The sequence below is a fragment of the Rhinopithecus bieti genome, unplaced genomic scaffold (genome assembly GCF_001698545.2).
Source record: "Rhinopithecus bieti isolate Rb0 unplaced genomic scaffold, ASM169854v2 scaffold_25360, whole genome shotgun sequence".
Lineage (NCBI taxonomy): Eukaryota > Metazoa > Chordata > Mammalia > Primates > Cercopithecidae > Rhinopithecus > Rhinopithecus bieti.
The window spans coordinates 299,862-324,684 of NW_016811703.1; the positions used below are offsets into that span (position 1 = coordinate 299,862).

Below are 24,823 nucleotides of genomic sequence, written 5' to 3' on the forward strand. Positions count from 1 at the left end.
CCCACACAAAAAAAAAAAAAAAAAAAAAAAAAAAAGAGGTTCAAATACACATCTTCAGCTGAGTTGTATACAAGAAAAGCACTGTGTTATGTTACTCTTAAATAGGAGTTTACCAAACTATATCAGGAAAAGTCTTATGGTGTGGCAGTGGGAGGCAGGGATAAGCAGGCAATGATGGTGATAAGCATTTTCCAAATTAGGAAACAGATACGCTTTTCTTCTTACTCTCTTACATAACTGATCTATTTTAGAAGACAACACTCAAAAACCGAAACAGAATACAAATCTCATGATTTTACTACTTTGTCAGCAAAGAATGACACAAGCAAGTAATGCGGAAGGAAAAGGAGAGCTCTTCACTCCATTGTACCTCTCCTAGCCAGGGGCAGTTTAGCAGGATTCCCTCTTCTCCATCACAGCCCGCTGGGTGACTCAGAGACCTGTCTAAATTTTAGGAAATGAAAGTAGAAGGACATTAATTTTTCTCACCTTTGAATTTAAACAAGCAGTCACATTATCGTGCAACTTTTGGGTGGCAGAGAATGATGGAAGGGTGACCTGTGACAGTGCCAGTGACTGCTTTGCCTAGACTTCCTGATTCAGAGGGAAGTTATGCAGCACACAAAGGCCACAGCGGCAGTACAGCCTCTTACATAAATAAGTTACATAAATGAGAACAAGTTATGTAAATGTATAAACCAGCAAACATGAATTATAACCATTCACAAATGCCAAGGAGAACACGGTAAGATTCCTCCTACGGTCCCATTTTTTTCTCCCGCACATTATCATAATTGTGCCATTTTATTCCACATCAGAATCAGATGTGGTTATCTGTCATATTTATTAGGGAAAGGAACTCCAAAGGACAAATAATACTTCACATTATTTTTCTGAACCACATATTGTACTTTTGGCAGAAATCCCGTAATAGAACCCGACTTTATATTTGAAGTTTATGAGTGTTTATTAATTTATTATGCTCCTTGTAATAAACATGAACACATTATTTACTATTGTACATTTTGCAAGTTGCCATTAAGAACAAGAATGCATTACAAAAATGAATGTGCGTGTACACATGGATATTTGTTATATTATTTGTGATTTCAAGTCTCAAGGCAGTATGTGGACGTCAGATGAAAGTCACTGTTCTGCTTGTTGAGTGAGGGAAGGCAGTCATTTCGGGAGTTAGGATTGGATTGAAGGTTATCTCATGACTTAATCCCAGTGCTTCCCATGCCAAATGCTGAGGAGGTGCTCCTTGGATCTAGCTGCAATTTGCTTCAGGTGCAATGTGAATGATAAATGAACTTGTTTCTGTCTGCATCCTGTTGGAACAGGAGGCTTGGCTTTTTCTCAAGCACCTCTTTTTTATTCATTCCCTTTAGGGTAATATATCTCTATCTTTTCTGCCGTTGCACGACTTGCTCATTGTGTAGTGAAAACACATTAACTCAAAACATTTTTTAGCCTTAAGTGCCGTTCCTTATAAAGAGAAATATTAAACTTATACCATTTTCAGACATACCATGCTCAGGTGAACTTTCCAATTAGCAACTTCCTTTACTTTGAAAATCTCATATATTTCTATGAAATATTACTATTATTTTATTAAATATTATATATGATCAGTCTAACGTAGTAAAATAGTGGAATAGACGTGATCTTAAAATCTCTATTAGCTGTGTGATTTTTGACAAATAACTTTCCCTCTGTTTCCAATCATTTGAAAAAGGACTAAAAGTTCTAAGTGACTCCCAACATTAACAATCTAATACCCTATAATCAAATCTATAAATATTTTCAGCGGAGAGCTTTAAACTTGCCGCTGTTAAGTTTAAGGGAAATAGCACCTATTATATATCAACCCCATCATTTTCTTCTGTTGGCAAAACTGCAGACCCTGCTTGGGTTGTAGTAATACGGTGAGCGCCACGTGAAAAACATTTTTCTTTTAAATATGCCAAATACAGACTTTAACCAGCTGTAAGGCAGTGCCTGAGGTGTGGAGACACCTGAGGAACCTGTGGGCTTTCTCCCTCGAGGTGGGCCTACGATGAGTTTTAAGCAACGGGCAGCAGTCACCTGGCACCAGGAAAAACTCCTTGCTCTCTGGAGGGAGTCGCCCCAGGAACGTGGGTTTTGTGTTCATGTTTAAAGTTGAGTCCTCTAGAACCGAAGAGTCCCAGTCATCTGCCGAAGGTGCCCTCCCAGGCCCCCTGCTTGGGAGCGCCCACCTGGAACCTGGGCATAGAGGAATGAAAATGCAGACCCGCACAAGCGTGAGGACACGCCGGGAGACCCCTGCCCGCCAGGAGTTGGGGCAGGTCCGGCCTGGGCGGGGGCGTCGGGGGAGGGGTGGTGACCCTGAGTCCCGCGCGGCAGGGGCGCGGGCCACCGCAGGTGGGGGCGTCGGCGAGCAGGCAAGCGGGGACTGAGGCTCCGGGTTCCATCGGGCTTTGTTCCGTCACGAGCCGAGCCCTCCTTTCCGGAGAAGCCAATTAGATCTCCGACGCAGGAATCATCTGACCTGCGCCCCGCCGGGAGGGGCTCGCAGGGGCGGGGCCCAGCGCTTGGCTCCTCGGGAGCGGGAGCGCGGCCCGCGGCTGACTGGGGAGTCCCGGCGCCGCGCCGACCGGCCCCGCCCTCGCCAGGCCCCGCCCTACGGGGCTACCCGGGGCGCGCCGCCCCGCCCGTGTCGGCGCCACGCCCCTGCTCGCGGCCGCGTGCGGTAGCGCGCGCCGGGAGGCCCGGGCAGTGGCGGCGGGCGCGGCAGCGCAGCCTCCGCGGCCATGTCCTCTCGGGGCGGTCGAGGAGTTCCGGAGGGAGTCGGGAGATGGCCCCGGGCCGCAGGGCGAGGCCGGTTCTGGGAAGTGGGCGGCGGGCAGCGCCTTCGGCTGGAGCGCGCGGCCGCGGAGTCGGAGCGCTGGGAACTGCTGCTTCGCGCGGGGGAGCTGCTGGCGGCTGGGCGGCCACCTGAAGGGCGCGCTGGAGGCGTTCGCGGCGGCGCTGCGCCGCGGAGCCCCGGCCAGGCCCGAGTGCCTGGGCGCCCTGGTGGACTGCCTGGTGTTCAACTACCGGCTCCGCCACGGGCTGAGCTGGAGCGCGGTCCCGGCTGCGGGCGCGGACGGCGGCGCCTGCGGGCTCCTCAGATGCCTGGGCTGCCGGGGCTTCCTGAGCGAGCCGGTGACCGTGCCCTGTGGCCACAGCTACTGCCGCCGCTGCCTGCGGAGGGAACTCCGCGCCCGCTGCCGCCTCTGCCGGGACCGGCTGCCGCCCGCCACCGCCAGTGCCACTGATGCTGAAGGGACCGCCCCGCGGCCGCCGCCTCTGGCCGCCGCCATCGCCGCCTCAGACTTCAGAACCAGCGTCGTCCTCAACCACCTGGCCGAGAAGTGGTTCCCGGGCCAGCGCGAGCGGGCCCGGGCGGCTGGCAGACTCGGGGAGCTGCTGCACCAGGGGCGCTACCGGGAGGCCCTGGCCGCCGCCTGCGAGGCGCTGCGAGCAGGTGACCGCGCGGGGATGCGGCGGGGCCGGGCCGACCGCACCCTCCTGGCCCGGAGGACCCGGGACCCGGAGCTTGTCTGCGTCCCGGGAGTCTTCTCTGCTTCCCCAGGGCCGCTGGGCCACTGGGTTTCGGGTCTCGGGGTGCTGGGGGGTGTGGGAGGGGGCGGCGCCCCGGGGTGCTTCGGTCACAATGGGGATCGCCCTGGGAGCCGACTGTGACGCAGCGCGGGGAGGGGCGCTCGGCGCGGGGTTCCCTCGGCGGCGGCCTGGCCGTCGGGCGCGCGCTCCGGGCGCAGAGTGGGTGACCGGGACCGTGGCTGCCCCGGCGCGGGATGGGTGGGAGCTGAGCTATCCCGAGCGGCCGCTCGCTTCCTGCTGCGCGCTTTCCGGGAATTGACTCTCTCGGGCCAGGCCCGCCGCGGGGAAACGACTGCCGGGGTGGGGAGAGAATCCCCCGCGAGGACAACTAGGCCGGGAAGGTGGCGTCTCCCTTCCTCACCCACAAAAGTCACCGGGACAATTGGGAGCCGCGGGAGGGCAGAATTGCATAAGCTGGGGGCGGGGGTCGTTGTGTAACGGGTGACGTCCGGTGGGCGTGGCGGGAGCTCCGCGCGGGCACCCGGCCCCGGGAGGCCCCGCAGGCCGCTGGGCTTGGGGCTTGGGGCGGAGCTGCCCCGGTGGTCCCTTGCTACCTGGAAATGCCTGAACTGGTTTCTCTCGAAAGTTTTAGCTGGCCTGTTTCAGATCATGCTTATTTCCTATGTACTTTGCAGTGCACCTAGCTTATGGTAAAGATGAGAGGGGCTTCCTGATCCAGAGTTCTTTGCCACGCTTCTCTTGGCCGTTCCACTTAGGATCAAGCTGTGGGGAAAGGCCTTGTAGGTCTTGAGTGCATTCCTTAGTCTCCAAGAAGCAGCCTCGGCCTCCTAACCTAGGTTAGCTAGCACTTTCTTCTTAAGGTGGTTTTAGGCGCTGAAAAGGGGCAGTGTCAAGCTTCTCTTATGTAAAAGGAAGAATTGTTCTTTAAATCGGTAGTTCTTGACCAGCGGGATTTACCTCCCCTCTCTCAGGGGACATTATCTAGAGCAATATCTGGAGACATTTTTGGTTGCCACCTCTTGTGGGTGGTGGTGCTGGTACCGACATCTAGTGGGAGAGGCCGGGGGTGCTGCTCAGACATCCTACGAGGCACAGCAGGATTCCCACAACAAAGAATTATCAGGCCCCAAGTGCCACTGTTGATAAACCTTGTGTTACGCGTATTTCAAGATTTTAGTATCTATCCATTGGCATGAAATGATAGTTGGGGGAATAATCCCCAAGAAAATAGACATCTAGAATAGCAGCTGACTTTAGGTATTACAGGTAAATTTATAGACTGTGTAACTGAAAGGATCATCTTTCGGGTCATCTTTTGTCCCAAGTGCTTAGTCATATTGAACTAATGTCAAGATCTTGCATTGTTTAATATCTTTAGAGTTCGAAGCACAAACACCGGAGATTTTTGTATTCTTTCAGTGCCTTTATGAGGAGTAGGCAGTTATAAAATAGAAAGGCTCAGAACAAAAGAAAAGTGTTTGGAATACAGAATTCTGATATGGATGACTCTGCCTCTCTGGGTGAATAAAGAGAAGGGAAACTGGACTCAGCTGTACAGACCACCTAGTAACTGACCATGGTGTGATTTTTAAAGCAAGGAAGCAGATGCCAGGCAGTGAAGACTTGCGCACAGTGACACTGTTAACTGGTTGAGAGGCAGCGCTGTATCTTCCACTTCTCCTAAACGTTGGTCTAGGGTTCATCCTGCCTTATAGCTCATCCAATGAAAATGTTTATTATACATATCCAAGTAAGTTTTTTTGGTCACTGAGGCTGAAACTTATGGACAGTACTACTACTGATGTAGTGATTCGACCTTAAATTAGGTGTTTCACAAGAATCCAGGTCCTGGTCCATGGAAGAACAGTGAACACATTTGCTAATTGAGGTCTAGCTTAACATTCTGTGACCAATAATACTTAACAGAGATTCTGGTTCTTGTATCGAGGATGTTATGTTTAACAGGAAAAGGCTCTGAAAGATGTAATCTCTGCTTTTTACAAGCTGCATAGATTGCACGTGGGGATTTTGCGCACTAAGCAACTTAATTCTACTCTTGCAGGAATAGAACCCGAGTCCTCCGACTTTCACCTCATTAGCTAATTTTTTCCTCATTTTTAGTTCTTTCAAGAATCATTAATTCCATACTTGAAAATGTCCGAATGGCACTAATGAGGATAAGTTTTTTAAATCTTTTGAATTATTAATGGGAAGTAAAATGAGAAAAAAATCTTAGAGCTATTGGAGTTGGTAAAGGGCTGATTTATAAGTGTTTCACAATTTATGGGTATAAATCAAAATGTTAACGAGTACAGTCATAATCTATTTGTATAATCGTCAGGCTTTAACTTCTTTGAAATTGGCAAGTTAGGCATTTGACATGTATTTATGTAACTGTACAGTTGTAGTTATTAATGACCCTGTCATTATTGTTGATAATGAAAAAAAGATCTTCACTATAATTTTTTCATATAATTCTTATAATGAAACAAGTAAATACTATTAACTAGAAAAAATCTAGTCTGCAGTTAGCCCACACACATCCAAACTTATCTCTGCCAGCAGCAAAAGAAAGCTTGAAAACCTTTGCCAAAATCAGAAGTTTCCCATTTAGATTACATAAGTTTCTGTTGAATTGAAATATATTTAGATAACATTTAAACCATTGATCTTTTGGTATTAACTCTCAGATGTTTCATAACTTTCTGTCTTTTTAGTATTCAAGGATATTATGTAAAGTTTTTCCTGCTCTGAATCTCTGTACTTGAGCCTATTGAAATGATCCCACTAAGCCATGCTGTCTGCCTTTTGTGTTTAACGTTTTTTTACAGACTTGTCTCCTTCGTGTGTTCACCTCTCCTCTAAAAGAAGACAACAGAACAGTGTAATTTACAATTTGTACAGGTTAAAAGAAAAATAAAGGTTGTAAGGGGGAGAACATTTTGTTTTAAAATATTTGGGTAAGGAAAATTTTGTCTTTAATATTAATTCTGTAATCCTTGACCAGGCATGGTGGCTCACACCTGTAATCCCAGCACTTTGGGAGACCAAGGTGGGCGCATCACTTGAGGCCAGGAGTTCGAGACCAGCCTGGCCAACATGGTGAAACCCTGTATCTACATAGAAAAAATTAGCCGGGCGTGGTGGTGCGTGCCTGTAGTTCCAGCTACTGCAGAGGCTGAGGCAGGAGAATTGCTTGAACCCTGGAGGTGGAGCTTGCAGTGAGCAGAGACCACACCACTGCACTCCAGCCTGGGCAACAGAGCAAGACTCGGTCTCAAAAAATAAAATAAAATAAAATATGATCCTTGACTGTTACCCAGTATTTTTACATTATTCATATTAATATCATTTGATCTTCACAGAGAATTCTATGGAGTACCATAATATTATCCTCAGAGGGAAACTGAGGCACCTATGGATAGACATGCAGTGTGGCTTAGTGATTAAAGCTCTGCATGCTGGAAGCTGACACCTGGCTTTCATTCCCAACGCAGCCTTCGTTTCTCTCCGACCTTGTGCATGTTGCCTAACCTCTCTGTGTTTTGGTTTCCTTATCTGAAAAATGAGAATAGTCTCTGCCTCATAGGGTGTTGTGAGAATCAAATGAGTAAAAACATGCTAAGTGCTTTAAATAGTGCCTGACACAGAGTAATGCCCAGTAAATATTGATTAAATATTTTTAAAATGTAGAAGTGTGTTTTAGCCAGAAGGTGATTTCACTGAAACTGGAATCTAAACCTTGGGATTTTACATCCTGTTCTGTTCTGTCACTTGGTAGAGAGAGTAAAGATTACATCCCGATTTTAGTCTACACATGTTAACTAGCAGTTTAGCATTCATCAATAAACTATAGATACTGAAAAGCTTTAGCTATCAGAAGACCAGTCAAATTATAGGTAAATACTGAATCCATTTAAAGAAAATGTGGAGGGTTTTTATTTCGTAACTCAACTAGGTTAAAATGAAGAAATTTGAATTTAAACAATACAGTAGTTTCCCCTTATTTGTGGTTTCAGTTACCCACATAGTACAGTATGATAAAATATTTTGAGACCACATTCATGTACCATTTATCACAGCATATTGTTATAATTGTTCTATTTTATCATCAGTTATTGTTACTAATTTCTTACTATACCTAATTTATAAATTAAAGTTTATCATAGGCATCATAGTATATATAGGGCTTGGTACTCTCCGAAGTTTCAGGTATCCGTGGGGGTCTTGGAACGTATCCCCCCGGATAAAGGGAGGCTCCTGTAACTTATTTATGTCCTTCCTTATTGTGCAGAGGACTTGAAACAGTAAACATTGATGTCTGTATGGTGATTATAGTTCACAAGTATTTTCATTTCTATTATCGTAATTGATCCATACACAAACTCACATGAGATAGGAGGGTAAGTATTAGCATACCTAATTCACAGATTTAAGAAAAGTCCCAAGAATTTTAGGTGACTTTCTTAAGGCAAGTAAGTGACCAAGTTAAAACTGAAAGCAGAACCCAAATATGTGCATATTGGTTCTAAATGCAAAGTTTATTTTAAAATTAGCATGTAAAACATAAATCTATTCTTACCATTCAACAATTTTTTATTGAGTAGCTACTATATACCAGGCATTGTTTTAGGTGCTAGAAATATAAAAAGGAGTAAAATAAAGTCCCTGTCCTTGTAGAGTTTGTATTTTTTGTTTCTTTTATAATTGCAGCAAATTGAAAATCCCTAGAAAGTGGGGTTTACCGCCTAATTGACTTCTTCTTAACCAAGACTGTATCTCTAATTATTTTCTTTGATTCATAAGATCCTTTAAGGATTTTTTTTTTTTTAGTGCCTCAGGGTTACTAAAAGATCAACTATAATGGCTATTGATATAAATGATAAAAAAACTGATTGAAGTGTCCCATTTCAAATGAATAATTTGTTTTTTAATCTGTTCCTCATTCATCAAATGCAGAATTTACCAAAACTGAATTATCTTAGATTTCAAGTTATTTATATATTAACTTTTGTTTATTCAGAATCATTTTGTATTTGTTGGAATATTTCTAAGAGGCTTGGAAAATCTCAAGTAAAATTTTAAATGATTTTGTGTAGTATTCTGCCTCTTTCCAAAGGTATTTCTGAAAATTGGGATTGTTTTATTATTGAAGTTGAATGACTTCAGGGAACTCTAAAATGCAAGATGGAAGCTTCTGTTTGGTTTTTTCTTTCCCTTTGGTAAGCTCTTTTGCTTCCCCTCCCCTTGACCCACCTTTGTGCTGTCTGTTGTCCAGTCTGCTCTGCTGATCCCTACAGATGTTTCTTATCTAGGCTACCATTTATGTGGGTAAAAGACAAGGTAGAAAATACTCTTCTGTACCTTGTATCAAGGGCTAATCTAATATCTTCATCACCTTGTTTTGAGATATTTTGGAATGTTATCAACAACTATTATAGATGGAGCATGTATGTCCCAGGTGTGGTGTTAACTGTTTAACATGCATTATCTTATTCAATCCTCACAGCAGTTATAAAATGTAGGTGTTTTAGAGGTAAACATATTATAGGTAAGGAGAGTTCAAACAGTTAAACTACCAAAAGGGGATGTGAACCCAATTTCTGTATCCAGTGTTTATGATCTTACTATCCCAAACTCCTACTCCTGAACATTCTTAATCAATCATCAACAGCTTATCAGTTGGCAGCTTTGAGCTCAGCCCTGGTAACCAAGTCCTACTATACTGAACTTAATGAAGCAATAGAAGCAAAAAAAAAAAAAAAAAAAAAAAAAAAAAAAAAAAAAATTGATATTCTGGTAAGCCTTTGAAAATTTTGATAGCTTGATATATAAATCTAAGAAAAGACACTCAGAAAATGAGAAAAAGGATATGAATAGAGAACTTTATACACAGCGCAAATACTGAATAAACACAAAGTTTTAAAGGTCAAACTTAATGAAGAAATGGAGGTTGTTAAAATTATGAAACTATTTTTAATTTATATATTTCTAGCAAAGAGAACACAGCTTGTGGGAGTGTAAAATAAAGTTTTTATAAAAGAAGGGTTGGCAGAATGTGTTGGAAATGTTGTATATCTATATAACTTTGTAGGCCCAGCATGGTGGCTCATGCATATAATGCCAAAACTTTGGGAGACCAAGGAGGGAGGACCACTTGAGCCCAAGAGTTTGAGACCAGCCTGGGCAACATAGCGGTACCCTATCTGTACAAAAACTTTAAAAATTAGCCAGGTGTGGGGGCATGCACCTGGAGTCCCAGCTACTGAGGCAGGAGGATCTATTGAGCACAGGAGGTCGAGGCTGCAGTGAGCCATGATAATGCCACTGCATTCCAGCCTGGGCTACAGAGTGAGATCTTTTCTCAAATAAATAACAAAATAAAGTACAGTAAATAAATAACTTTCTACATACTGTATAGCAAATAACTAAAAAGGCAAGCAGATACATAAAGATAGATAGACATTTGTTATACTTTTTATACTGCCAAAAGTTGGAAGTAACTTAATTGCAGAGTAGGAAATTTTTAAATAGGTTGTGTGTATAGTAGGATATTTTGCAACTATTAAAAATCATGTGGACTAGTATTACAGGGAAGAAAAAAGCAGATTATAAACAGCATATGTGATATATTTTATAAAACTACATATTAATAATGTACTTCACACATAAAGAACAAAAATACATGGGAGGCTGTTGTTTTAGACTGACCACACCCCTTATTCCCATATTAGTAATTATTGGCACCAGCAGACCAGACAGCATTAGAATGGAGGCCCTTGTGCTAAGTGCCACATAATCAAACTGAACTTTGAATTTGAATTGAAATGAGCCAGTTTTCTTTTAAAAAAAAAAAAAAAAAAAGAGAGATTTCAGTCAACCTGAGTTAGTGAAATAAGAAAGTCCTGTTTTAACTCTGTAAAGAAAGTTTTCAGCTTTGAAACAATTTGTGTCCCTTATTTCTGCTTTCTTCAGCCCTTTTCTGCCTAGAAGGCTAACCTCCTCTGCTTAGCTCATCAGAACACTCATTTTGTAGAATGAGGTGTTGCCCATTTCTGGAATCACAGATAAAAGCCAATTCGAACTTTAAATTTGTGGTAATTTTTTTCTTTTGTTAATACCAACACTGGCTGTTTCTTTGTGATGGGAAAAGATAGTTTTAACTCTTATTTCTATATTTTCAAATTTTATGACTAAACATTTTTTAAGCTTTTGTGATTTGAAAAAACTTTCTTGAAGGTGAACTAAAGAAACAACTTTAAGACTCCTGTTACTAATCACGGATCCCTAAGGATTGGAACAAAGATAGGAAACCGTGACCAACTGTCTCTTCAACCCACGAAATAAATGCTTTGGACAGCTGAAGATTAGATTCCTCTGGGAGCAGAGTCTTATTTAAATCTTTTTACTTGCCGAATGACTTACAGATCATACTGGATGTAAAAGAAGAGAAAATGGGAACATGAATTGAGCTTAAGGAATCAAATTTTAATGAATTTTCCGTAGTTCAGGGAACATTTATCAAAGCCAGGATCTGAGGATAAAAGGCAGGAAATAATGGAGTTCAAAAATCTTTAAATTACTTTAATAATTGCCATATATATACAATGAAGGTACAGAATCGTAATAGCAAACACGCCATGCTTTCAATGTACCAAGCCCTGTTCTAAGTACTTTGCACCCATTAACTTACTCTCTTGAGTAACCCTTGAGGTAGAGACTGTTACCAACATATTAATAGTGTGGCGGTAAACAGCTAGAACTCTGGAGCTGGCTTCCTGCGTTAGAATCTCGAATCCACCAATTACTAGCTGTATGATCATGGGCAAGCTCTCCGCTGTTTTCTATAGAAATGTGGACAATCCTAGATCCGTGTAGAATTGTGCTGAAGATTGTAAATCATTTAGAACAGCACATAGTGGTGTTAATGTTTTAAAAGCCCCTGAATTTTAAAGCTAAGGAAATTAAAGTACAGATATTACTTGCAATTTGCCCCAAGTCACAGTGAGTAGGTGGAGGAGCCAGATCATGCTCTTGGTGGTTATCATAAATTGTGGAGGAAGACCTAAAGCAAAGCATCTTGGGAGGAGATTGGTGAGCTGAGTCTTGCTGGATGATAAAATGTTATCAAGATAAAGAATGGTATGATAAGGGAGGAGCTCAGCACAGGAAGGAGGCATGAAATAGAATGGTATGCATGGGGCAGTGTGGATAGTGAGGTATAGTTGGGACTTTGAGTGAGTGGGAGGTTCATAATGATAATTAAGGCTGGAGAGATGGGCAGGAGCCAGGCATGGAGGATCTTGTACTAAATAATACCTGTTTTATCTTGTGGATGGTAAGGATGTAGGGTAGAGTAGAACTGAAGGCAGGGAGATCAGTTAGCAAGCTATTGCAATAGTACTAGAGAGAGATTTGGGGAGCCTAACCCAGGGTTACTAGCAATAGGATTGGAAAAGGGCAGATTTGAGGCATATCATAGGAGGTGACATTTACAAAGTTGATTCTGATTTGGGAAGTTAGTGGTGTCAGTGATAGAGAATACAGTGAAAAATGCTTTTTTGGTGAAGAACATGCTGAGTTTGAGAAAAAGTATGGCAGGCAGTTGGAAATTTGATGTATCTGAAGTTAGGGTGAAAAATCAGGACTAAAGATAAAGATCAGGGAGTTAATTAAAAATGATGACTAGTACATCTGTCCCTGCTTCTGGTAGATATGGAAACAAGACCAGAGACACCAAGTGATTTAGAATAAGATCACAGAGTTAGGTACCACAGTCATATTCAATACAATTAGCCCAAACCATCTTAGTCTTTGGATTTTGTCAAAGTTGTCAATTTTGACAACTTTATCAAATTTTGACAACTTTTGAAATTTTGTCAATTTCAAAAATGGAAAGTATATAATATGCCAGGCACTTGCTGGGTACTACAGATACCTGCAGTAATGGAGTGAGCACCAGGATCTTCCCTGATGGCGTGTGCAGCGAGGTGACTAGTTCTCTCTAGTGTCCTCAAGGTCACATAGAGAGCATACAGTAAATACTTATTGACTCTTTCAAACTTAAGTTAATGATACAGTCAGGACTGATTGCTATTTTGTTGTCTTTCGTGAAAGTTTACATGGAAGGCAGATCTTGTGTATGCTTTTTTAGCGCACTTGGCTCTTTTTTAGAATTAAAAAGAATTTGAGATCAGTAAGTGTGATGGTCCTAATCTTTTAAAAAAAGTATTGGAAGTTTGAACTCACCTGATGAGGGGTTTTTTGTTTTTTGTTTTTTTTCAAAAAAATAATCATTCAAAATAATCCATTAACATTGGAAATTCTCAATAAGAACATTACAGACAAGGAGTTAGGGAGCAAGAGTTTTAAAATCTGGCTCTTTTTATCTCTATTTAGAGCGTGCATCTTCTCTTCTTACCCCAACATATACTGTTTCGGACCTCCTTTAGGGAGATCTCAATATCTTGAATTTTTCTGTGTGGAGAGGGGAAGGAATATGTCTTTTTTTGCTTTGGTCAGAGTGGATACATTTTATAGTTTGACTGTTTTTTCAAAGACAGGTCTTCTGAGTCACTTCTTTCACTGCTGCCATAAAGAAACTATAAAGGTGATTGAGCAGTGAAGGCAATGGATAAAAGGGGAAATATTCAACAGTTCTGAACGTGCATGACATCAAATATAAAGAAGGGAGAACTTGATATATAAGAAAAAAATTGAAATTAAAAAAAATAAAAATCCAAGAATAGGCTGCTTGTTGCGATAGTGAACTCCTTCTCGCTGGAGGTACTGAGCGGAGTCTGTCTCAAGGATGCTTTTGGAAGCACCCCAGCTGTGGGTGGAAAACTGCACTTCTGAGCCCAGTCCTTTATCACCTGGAGTTGTTGATGCTGATGCTTTTACTACTCGTTGTTAGACTATTTTGCCATACATCGCTCTGTTTTCTCAACTCCAGTTGTACTTGACAAGTCAGTATTGCATGATGCTGTTTCACAGTAAAATTTTCTAGCTAGATTATAAGCTCCTCAAAGACAGGAATAATGTAAACCATTTTTGAATAGCTACAGGGTCTAGGTTTGTGCTAGGAACTCTTAATTCTTGATTGATTAATCATATTGAACTTTTAATTCATATGCATTTTGTTCAGAGATAATTTTTCATTGCTTTAAGAAGCACCAGACAAAATACTCTAGACATGTTTTTTTTAAGAAGTAAAAAGTTTTATAAAATATTAATTTTACTCTTTAAATGTTTTCATTGATATAAAATTGTGGGAACATTGTAATTCCAGTTCTCAGACACCAGCAACGGAAAGAGGCCTTCCTAAATTAATTGCTCAAGTGAGAGTTATCAATAGAAAAGCAGTCATCTAAAAACTAGAGTAAACCCGGCAGCTATTGATGAATTTTATTAAATTTTATTTAGAGGCATTAAGGTCTTTATGCCCATCTTACAGTGAATACCTTATGCTTTTAAAGATCTCAAAGATAGCTTTAAAATAAGAGTCAAGTTGGTGTCATTTGTTGCTATATTAAAAATTAATTTCTTGCTTGGACATCAGTTTTAGAATCTGCATACCTTTAGTAATTGATTGCGGTAATATCAGTGAACCAGCTAAGTGTCTGAAATTCTGAATGCCATAAGATAATAATTTGGCTTCTTAAGTACAGATGTAGATGATAGTGAAACGAATAACAAAGCCTTTTTTCTCAGGAGTATTTTAAATTAAATATATTTTGAAGTGGGCCAATACCGTTTTTGCTAGTGGCAGGAATTACAATTGGATCTCTTAAAAGCTGACTCTTACTAACTCATTTCCTCCAGAATCAAGACTACTGTATACCCTCATAAGATTGAGCCTTTGTCAGTCCCTTGTCACTGTGGGAATTCCACATGCAATAGTTACACATATGGCTATTTTTATAAATGAGGACTTAGAAAGTAGGGTAAAAATATAAGATTTACTATAAAAGGCAAATCTAAACATCTAAGAAATAAGTCTTTAAAATCTTTATAGACTACCCTTTGTTAAAAAAAAAAAAAGGTTTCTTAGGAGTGATTATTCATATCATAAAAGTATTTACAATATTCTGAAAAACAGTTTCCTCCACAAAAATGATCTACTTACAATGATTTGATACAACTTGTAGATAAGATTCAACATGTAAAATGGGTTGTGCCTGTACTGCCCTTGGCTTATAGACTTCAGTTTGGTGATTATTAACCCTGGAATCACTAAGTCATTTCTTAATCTGGTATGATCATATTTTGTGGATTACGTAATAATCTTTTAGAAGTAATCATATCCTTATGAAATATTTATTTCAGAGCCCAGTGACTTGATTGTAAAAATTTACAGAGCGGAATCATATGCTGGTCTCCAAGAGTTTAAAGCAGCCATAGAAGATTTAAATGCAGTTCTTTTTCAACTTCCAGATTGGCCTGAGGTAAAATTACTGTTTTATGTTTGCATAAATTGTAAAATTTCAACTATAGGGGACATGCATTCATTCACAGTTACGAATTTTGACAAAGTAGATGGTTGACTCCAAATAAAATACCTAGTGCTCCAGAAATGTAGGTTCAGCTAGGTACAATGGCTCATTCCTATAATCCCAGCACTTTGGGAGGCTGAGTTGGATGGATTGCTTGAGCCCAAGATTTTGAGACCAGCCTGGGCAACATGGTGAAACCCCGTCTCTACAAAAAATACAAAAATGAGCCTGGCATGGTTGTTTGTGCCTGTAGTCCCAACTACCCGAGAGGCTGAAGTGGGAAGGTCACTGGAGTCCTGGAGATTGAGGTTGTGCCCCTGAAGTACCACTGCATTCCAGCCTTGGTGACAGACCCCATCTCAAAAACTAATCTGGGTTCAGTATTTTGAGAGGATGAGTATCATCTCACAGTTTGTTTAATTATAAGAGACTTTTCTTTCATAAATTAGGAACAAACAATTCATGGTATGGGAAAAAAAGACTTTATTATACAAAATACCTGCAAAGAAATACAACTTGCCATATTGTGAAGATGGATGCAAACTGGACTTCATTGAATGAGATTTATTAATGGAAAGATAATAGGTTCTTAAAGTTGGAAACTTTGTGAGGTATTATATGGTAACTATGTGATTAGGCAGTGATTTAATTCAGAAGATAGGGACAAAGGAAGTTGCCTTGCTCTTGTGGCTTTTAAAAAGACTTAGGAGTGTGTATGACATACGATCAGTTTACAGATTCTCCTTTTTATCAAATTGTCAAGGCAAATTAGTCCAAATGTGTTCTTTAAGATATAAGTTACTCTTTTACGTGACTTTTTCCCTCCATTCAAACTGTGCCTTTGAGGACAGTGTAGTAAGGCTGCTCTAAAAATTACAAATTAATGAGAGAAATGATACGGAGTTTCATGATGGCATGACTGGTTAGTACAAAGCAAATATATTCAGAATAAGAGGGCAGTGGTCAGTGTGCATGGCTTTAAAACTACTGAAAAGGAATCTTCTGGACTTAGCACAGAAGTGATGTCATCAGAAAGGTTTTCTTCAGCCATTAAAGTGGTAGCTAAAAAACTGTTTGACTAGAACGTTCTTTCTGCTCCTCTGATGTTAATACTAAGAATCTCTTTCATTCTGATCACATCAGCAAGGAACATTTAAAGCTTATCAGTTGATGCTTTGTTGGTGGACCAACCCACAAACTGAATTTTGGGTTTATCGGTGATAATTAGTGGGATTCTAATTTTTGTCATAGAGTTTGCTGAACTCACATTACAAAGGAGAAAAGGGAAAGACAAAAGGGATTTATGAAAAGTGTTATGTCGATAAGTACTTTCTTAAAAAAATAGCACGGGCGATTATAGAGTCCTGATAACTTGGAAGAGATTTACCATATTGTCCTAAATCTAGGACAAAATTTTTTTCACATTTTAATATTTCTTTAATTTTGATGCATTCTTAAAGTCAGTATAATTTCACATGTAATTTCCTTTTCCCTCAAACAGTTCTTATTAAATCAATAATATTTAAATCAGTAATTTCCTTCAAGTGTGGGGACGTGGTATTTCTGATCCTGCCAAGCTCTGACTTGGTGTGGAACTTTGGTCAAAAAGTCATTGTCTGAGCCTCAGTTCCCCTATTAGTGTTTCTCCAGGGTGGTGTGTAGGTATGCCTTTAAAATGCTTTGGCCTCAATTATTCAGAATTTTAAAATCTGCATTTCCTTTTTTTGTTTGTTTGAGACAGTCTTGCTCCGTCACCCAGGCTGGAGTGCACCGGTGTGATCTCAGCTCACTGCAACCTCCGCCTCCCATGTTCACGTGATTTTCGTGCCTTAGCCTCCCGAGTAGCTGGGATTACAGGCATGCCACCACACCTGGCTAGTGTTTGTATTTTTAGTAGAGGCAGGTTTTCACCATGTTGACCAGGCTGGTCTCGAACTCCTGAACTCAAGTGATCCACCTTTGTCAGCCTCCCAAAATGCTGAGATGACAGGCGTGAGCTACCGCAGTCGGCCCAAAATCAGCATTGCTGAGCAAACTGTTGTTTTTCTTTACTTGATAATGATTTTTTAAAAAGCAATTCTTACCACAAAGGTTTTATGTCTGTGCTTTTATTGAAGGTCTACTTCAGGAAAGGAAAAGTACTCTACGATGCCGGTGTTTTAGGTGATGCCTTACAGCTCTTTCTCCAGTGCTTAGCCCTTGATGAAGATTTTGCACCTGCAAAGCTGCAAGTACAAAAGGTAATCAGTTTACCAACAATTACAGTTCAAGGTGGGGCTAAGAGACAGGCGGGGTTTTTTAAAAAAATGCTAATAAAAGTTGGAATAAGAACAAAAGTAGTAAATAAATCTAACTTAGGAACAAATGGGACAATTTGAGTGGTTTTCAGGTTCATATACTTACTGTATTGAGTTCGTAGTGAAATCGAAACATTTCATTCACAGATATTTCAATGCATTTTTTTGGTCAGTTTTCTAATAGTTTGTTCAATCTGAGCCAGACCGATGGTCCTTAATTAAGCGTTGCTATCACTATGTTCCTGCTCAGAAGCCTTATCGACCTGCCTTTTGCCTTTTACTTCAGGTCTATCCTTGCTTACTCCCCAGGATTGCCAATAGTATTTCCCAGTCCAGTTGTTTTGCCTTATATTTTTCAATACTCCAGATGTCACTTTCCATACTTTGTTCTATTTGTGGTATGTTAATAGTTATTAATTTTTTAAAATAGGGGATGGGGGAAGGAAGGGAGCTGTCTGATGAAGTGAAGCACTTCACTTCATCACTGGGAAGCACTGGGTTAAGCCAAGTTAATTAGGTTTCTCCAGAACATCTCATAGCTTTTGATATGCCAGCATGAAATAAAATAGCACTCAGCTCTTGCAAGACTTATTCACAGAATATCTGGAAAGAGTAAGGTCTTCAAAAAATTCTTTGAGAAAATCTATGCTAATCCAAATTCAGGGTCCCAGTCATGATGCTCTCCTCCATATACTCAAAACATGCCACATTATTTATCACAGTTGCAGTGTTTCTTAGAGTGTGGCTTTTTGTCGGAATCATGTGGGGATCATGTTAAACCTGAAGAGCTCTGGGCCCACCAACTACAAGTCTTTGATTCAGAATCTCTGAAATCGGAGCAGCCATTTAAGAACCAGCCCAAGAGATGTTTATGTACCCTGCAGCATGAGAACTTTGAGATTCTTCTCAGATCTCAACCCCCTTAAGAATCCAGCTGGCATTGGTATAGCCTCTATGAGGTTTGTTTGCTTATACGTTCTAGCCCACTGATTTAAGAAGAAAATGTTTACTATTGTCTGTTTTCTGACTGTTCCATGTTCATTAGTGTTATCTTCTTGGTAAGATTGCAAACTTTAATTTTAAGAGCATGTGTTTCTGTATTTTGTATGCTGCCAGACATCCTTCTATTTCTGTAACTATTTGTTTGCTGGTTAATAGGATCAGGTGGATGCAAAACAAATAATGCTTTAGAATATTTTGTTTTTCTCCAATATACTTTTTCTAAGTTGTGGTATAATTTACATATAATAAAATGCGTGGATTTTACACTTCAGTGAATTTTGAAAAATGTATATGCCTGTGTAACAGCATCCCAGTCAAAACGGAGAATATTTCCATCACCCTAGAAAGTACCTTCATCTCCTTTCCAGTAAATCCTCCATCCCCTGCTCCTAGAGGCAACTACTGTTCAGATTTGTCACTGTAGAATAGTGTTCCTTATTCTAGAACTTCATTGGAATGGAATCATACAGTATTTACTCTTTTGTGTCTGGGTTTTGTTTTTTTTTTTTTTTGCTGAACATAATATTTTTTAGATACATCAAGTCAATTTTTTGTTGTTGTCTAAGTATTCCTTTATATGAACATAATGGAATTTGTGGTTTTCAGTTGGTAGTGATTTTCATTTGGATTGTTTCCAGTATTTTTTTCTGATATAAATTAAGCTGCTATGAGTATTCTTGTACAAGTCATTTTGTGGACATATGTTTTTACATCTCTTTGGCAAAAACTTAAGAGTGGAATTGCTGGGTTCTAGGGTGGATGTGTGTTTAATACATTTTAAAACAGAGGAAATATAAATGTGTATATACAGATTTTTAAATGTTTGCTTATTAAATGGAGTATCTGAGCACCTACCAAAGATACATGCTTTTATCTACATTGTTTATATTTCCATGAATGATTTGTGATTTATTCTGATTTTTGTGTATTTGAAAGATAGCATCTGAAAAACCGAACCTCCACTTTAGACTTTAATATGTGCTATACCCATAAATACAGATTGACAACCAAAAATAATCAGAATCCCTTTCATTTTATTCTAGCCACGTTATTCCCCCATCTTAGCCGGTTTCTGTTGGAGTTTTAGGCGTATTCCTGAGATAAGCACCCAGAAATTTGATTCTCCAGCTGTCTCCCAGTTTATTTCCTAGCTATTATAGGGAAGCTGCCATGGGGTGCTCCTAACCAAGTTTTGGGCAGCAGTAACTGCCCACACAGGTTAGTTGTTCAGTGAGAGATTAAATTGAGTGTATACGAGGAATTTTGTAGTTTTGTAGTTAGAAGTCCAAGTTTAGTTTACATAAATGCCCCAAGGCCAACCTCATAAATCTACATTGAGGTGAACCATGAACTATTTTGATAGGATAGGGCTCACTGAGATTCAGAGGTAAATATTTAATATTTCTTTTAAGATCTTTTTATATTCCTTGTGTTAAAAGATCAGCCTTTATCCTGAGTCTTAACTACTCCCATGCCTTCCTTTCAAAGTTCTGAATAGTTTCTTTGTGGGTGATTTGACCCCATGAGGCATACCTAGTTTTGCAAGACTTTTGAAGTTACAGTGTTGCTTACCTTGTTCCTCTCCTGCTCATTAAACATAATGTCTGCTATAAACTTTCGAAATATTCTTAATTAGGTAAATTTATATGAAATTATCCTTAACCAAATATTTTATATTTTCTACTTTTAATATATTTCTCTTACGAGTTTTATGTGATTGATATCTATTGTAACCTGAAACTTAAAGGAAGGCCTGAAGCGAATCTTCCTGGAGTTCATTCCATGTACTAAAACAGACTTTTGATTTTCCTTCAGTTGATGGAAGGAGCTCTCAGTCTCCCGTGAACCTGGGGCCCAAAGCAGGCTACGGGGGTGAGACGAGGTTATCATGAATTTAGCGTATCTATTTCTTTACAAGCTACGATCTTCACTTTCCTAGTTTCAAGTACTAGCACCTACTTTAGTACTTTTAACCTGGTTAGTTATCTTAGTAGAATTTTTTCTATAGCCTTTATTTTACACTAAAATCTTTTATCTAAAATATTTGCTAATGAATCACAATTTTAGGTCACGTGAATGTCAGGAAACTTTTAGGTATTTAAAAATATGTATAGAACATTGCATTTATGTTTCCTCAGGGTAGGAACAGCTGTGTTATAGCATAACTACTTTTAAACCTCATTATAACAAAAGTCAGCTTGATTTCTAGGGCTGTGTAAGTACAGTCATCCCCTGTATCTGTGGGAGATTGGTTCCAGGACCTCTCACAGAGATGAAAATCCAAGGATGCTGAAGTCCCTGATGTATTAATAAAATGGCACAGTATTTGCATATAACTTATGCACATCCTCCTGTATATTTAAATCATCTGTAGGTTACTTATAGTACCTAATACAATGTAAATGCTATGTAAATAGTTATTATACTGTATTGTCTAGGGAATAATGACAAGAAAAAAGTCTATATATGTTCAGGCTTTTTTTTAGAATATTTTCTATCCCCAGTTGGATGAACCCACGGATGCAGAGCCTATGGATACGGAGGGCCAACTGTGCTGGCAAAAATCATTTACTTGTCACAGTATTGGAATCAAGTTAGTGCTATTAAATGAACATTAAAATGAGCATTATAAGGCATTGAAATTTCATTTCAGTTTGATTCTTGGTGAGAGGAATAAAGGATAGTAAAGAAATACGGTTACCTTTGTTTATTGTATTTTTGTAGAGTGAAGAAATACCAGAGGTCACTTCAGAGCCCGTCAAAGGAAGCTTAAACCGTGCTCAGTCAGCACAGTCTATAAATTCAGCAGAAACGCCTGCCAGAGAGGACTGTTTAAAAAGAGTGTTCTCAGAACCTGTTCTGTCTGTTCAAGAAAAAGGTGTTCTGCTGAAAAGAAAGTTGTCTCTTTTAGAACAGGATATGATTGTAAATGAAGATGGAAGAAATAAGCTTAAAAAACAAGGAGGTAAACATTTTGCTCTACACTTATATAAAATAAATTTATTTAGTCAGAATAGTCTTTAAAGTTTTTCCTAAAGAAGAAAACCCCATGTGTTTGTTTTAATAGAAACTCCCAATGAAGTCTGTATGTTTTCCTTAGCTTATGGTGATATTCCAGAAGAATTAATCGATGTCTCAGATTTCGAGTGTTCTCTCTGCATGAGGTAAGCATATATCTTCTTTATAGAAGATGAATATTTTATGTTAGTATAAATAAAATACAGTGTAGATAAAGGTAATAATAGACAATGTAAAGTAACAGAATGCTGGAATAAAAATAAAAACACATGAATTTTAGTCCTGGGTTTACCTTTCATGCCTTGGGCAAATAACTGAATCTCTGAACCTCAGGTTTCCTAATTTAGAAAGTGGGGTCAAGCTTTGCATAGCCTACATCTTATTGTTGTGAGAATCACATGGCTTCAGTATAAAAGGAATCTGGGAAATTGTAAAGTACTAGGAAAGTTATAGATATTATTATTGAAACTTACCTATCTCCATGGTTTTAAATTTGGGTATGAATTCTAATTATGTATTTTAGGTATATGATCCTATCTTATTAATGTATATTAACCATAAAATCTTTTTAAAGTAACATAAGGATAAGGATTTCCATTATTCAGAATGCTATAATTCTAGAAGACTAAACGTTTTGAAATAACATTTCTCATTTACATGAATTGTGTAGGATCAAAAGATTCATATGGGGACAGAAGGCCTAGTGCTGGTCACACTAGGCTGGTAGCAGTTATATTCCTGAGCAAGTCTTAATTCTGAGCCTTGGTTTCTTCATTTGTGAAGTGAGGGGATTATACTGCACAGTTCCTAAAGTACCTCTAAATCTATTTCTAGCAAATTCAAAACTATCGTGTTTCAAAAAATAAGTAAAACTAGTTTTTCTGCAATGTTTGAATAATACTAAATGGTATTAAGCCTAACATTTCTTTAAGATTCAACTGCATTATTTATTAGATCGTCTTTTTATGAGTTTTAAATCATAAGGCTCTTATAAACCTATTAAGGAATCATTTTTAAGTTGATATTAAAATGGGAATCTAAAGGCTATACAAAAGCTAACTAATAATTTTTAATGATGTATTTTACATTATTTATTTTGCAGAGTCTTTGAAATCTGGTATGTATTTTACATTCACTGCACATATCAGCTTGTACTAGCCACATTTCAAGTGCTTAGTAGCCATAGTGTCCAGGGGCTGTTGCATTAGTCAGGACAGCTCTAGGCCCTTGGCAGGAACTCTGTTGATGGAGAACTTTTATAACATTCTGGAGGGTATGGTTACACTTATCATTGCCCCTTCCCTCCTCTCCTGCCTGCTGGGCCCTCCTTCTTCCTCCTTTAAATAGAGATTAGTGTTATGGTTCTATAGTAGTACAAGCTTTTCCAGTGGATAGTTTAATGTGAAAACTAACATGTATTTTGGTTGATTTCAGGTTGTTTTTTGAGCCAGTAACAACCCCTTGCGGACACTCATTCTGTAAGAATTGTCTTGAGCGTTGTTTAGATCATGCACCATATTGTCCTCTTTGCAAAGAAAGCTTAAAAGAGGTAAATATTTGTATATGTGTCTGTTTGTTGGTCTTAAGTTTGGCAGCATGGTTTAATTTCTGTTCAGCCATAGAAATAGTGATGATCATGTTCAGAATTACATTCTGTATGCTGAGGGACTAACAAGGATAATGTTTTATTACCCATATGCTAATGTTGGAGAAAAATGAGGTTGAAGAAGATGGGGGGAAGGAAGACAGATGCTGAAGACCAAACCCCTTGTACTTAATTTTTTTTTTTAAACAAAAGTGGGTATGGTTAGTTATCTGGTCAGGGATAAGTTCAATTTTGGTGATGACTATATTGGGGAAACCCTATTGCCATGCCTCCAACCCCCAATAATAAACCAGATTTGAGGACCATTTCAGCTTCCTTAACATCTAGAACAACTTCCTTTAATAAAATTTTCTGCATTGATGGAAATGTTCCATATCTTTGCTGTCTGATGTATTAGCCATTAGCCATGTTTACCTATTAAGCTTTTAAATGTGGTTCGTGCGACTGAGGAACTATATTTACATTTTATTAACTTAAATTTAAGTAGGCACATGTGACTAATGGCTACGACATTGGACAGTGCAGCTCTAGAAAAGTGGTAGACTGGAAAGAAGAGAGGGAGGTACAGCTTCCTATACCCCTTCTTGTAGAGTCAGTGATCAGTGCTAATAACCTGTGATAGGAAAGTAGCTAGATCTCAGTGGGTGTCCTCTCTAATTGATGAGAAGAGAGCACCCTCTTAATCATGCTCGAGTGACTGCAGAGCACCTACGGTCAGGCTACAGCCTGTGCTTCTGAGAGGCAGTTGCAGTTTGTAGCATTGATTGGGGAAAGTGATGCTGATGATTGACAGGATTACTTAAAGAAAAGTACCTTCCAAATATGAATTGAAAAATTCATGAAACCATTATGAATATACATACAGTGTTTCCTATATAGAAAACAACTCAGTACGGATGTCACAATAGCATGTCTGTTACTACATTTGAGATGTGTCTTACATATATATATATATATATATATCCATAAAACAAGCTGATATGTAAAACAAAAGCTATTTAGGATGTTTTCAAAGTCAGGAAACATCAGATAAATTTATTCTTAAAAGAGTTTGTTAGTTCCATTTTCAGCTAATATGCTCAATGTTTTAGATGAAGTACTCTAAACATGTTATTTTCCAGACTTTATTTAAATACTCCCCAGGATAACTATTGATGCTTGTTTTTCCAGATTAACTGTTAGGTTGGTGCAAAAGTAATTGCGGTTTTGGGCATCATATTAGATCCATTGCTTTGATTAGGGGCATTCCTTCTTTAAAAAATGCCTGGAGATTGCAAAATATATATTAAGCATATTTTTTGAAAGTATAACTAACATACTATTTAGCAGTATCCTGTTTCCAACTTTGAAGATACCCTACATAATATAATTTGTAAATTCAAAATACATATACTTTAAAAAATATTGGTATGCTGTTCAGTTTTACATTTTTCCTACTTGTCATTTTATTTTGCTCATTTTTCCATTTCCATCCACTTTAGATACATGATTTTTATAGCAGCATACTAGTCCAGTGATTTAACATTTCCTTGTTGTTGGATATATAAGGTTTCTTGTTCTCTTTTTCATATACCATGCTTTTGCCAACATCATTTAAAATCAATGATTGTATGCATCTTTGACCATTTCCTTAGGTTAAATTTTTGGGAAGTGCATTATGGGATCAAAAGCCATACATTTATAAAGCCTTTGAAACCAATTGTTGGATTGCCTCATCCCCTGAAATGTTACCTTGATTCAGATTTTTATCAGTAACGTAAGGGAGGTTGTATTTCCCTAGATTTTGAAACATCTTC

General features: G+C 39.2%; 1 protein-coding gene and 1 long non-coding RNA gene across 2 annotated transcripts in view; both read left to right on the top strand.

Annotated features, from left to right (window-relative positions):
* Positions 1–2,785: 2,785 nt before the first annotated feature.
* Positions 2,786–24,823, top strand: part of LONRF1 (LON peptidase N-terminal domain and ring finger 1) — a gene marked incomplete at its 5' end in the record, with an annotated part of 33,757 nt that continues 11,719 nt past the window's right edge. The window contains 10 exon segments of the mRNA XM_017894675.1: positions 2,786–2,850; positions 2,852–2,966; positions 2,968–3,511; positions 14,938–15,056; positions 17,222–17,344; positions 18,124–18,150; positions 20,922–20,996; positions 21,128–21,368; positions 21,504–21,567; positions 22,856–22,970. Of these exon segments, the coding sequence (XP_017750164.1) occupies positions 2,786–2,850; positions 2,852–2,966; positions 2,968–3,511; positions 14,938–15,056; positions 17,222–17,344; positions 18,124–18,150; positions 20,922–20,996; positions 21,128–21,368; positions 21,504–21,567; positions 22,856–22,970 (1,488 nt within the window).
* Positions 3,518–6,598, top strand: LOC108543873 (uncharacterized). The gene is made up of 3 exons (XR_001889694.1): positions 3,518–3,989; positions 4,284–4,445; positions 6,441–6,598. It is a non-coding gene; the product is annotated as an uncharacterized LOC108543873 (long non-coding RNA).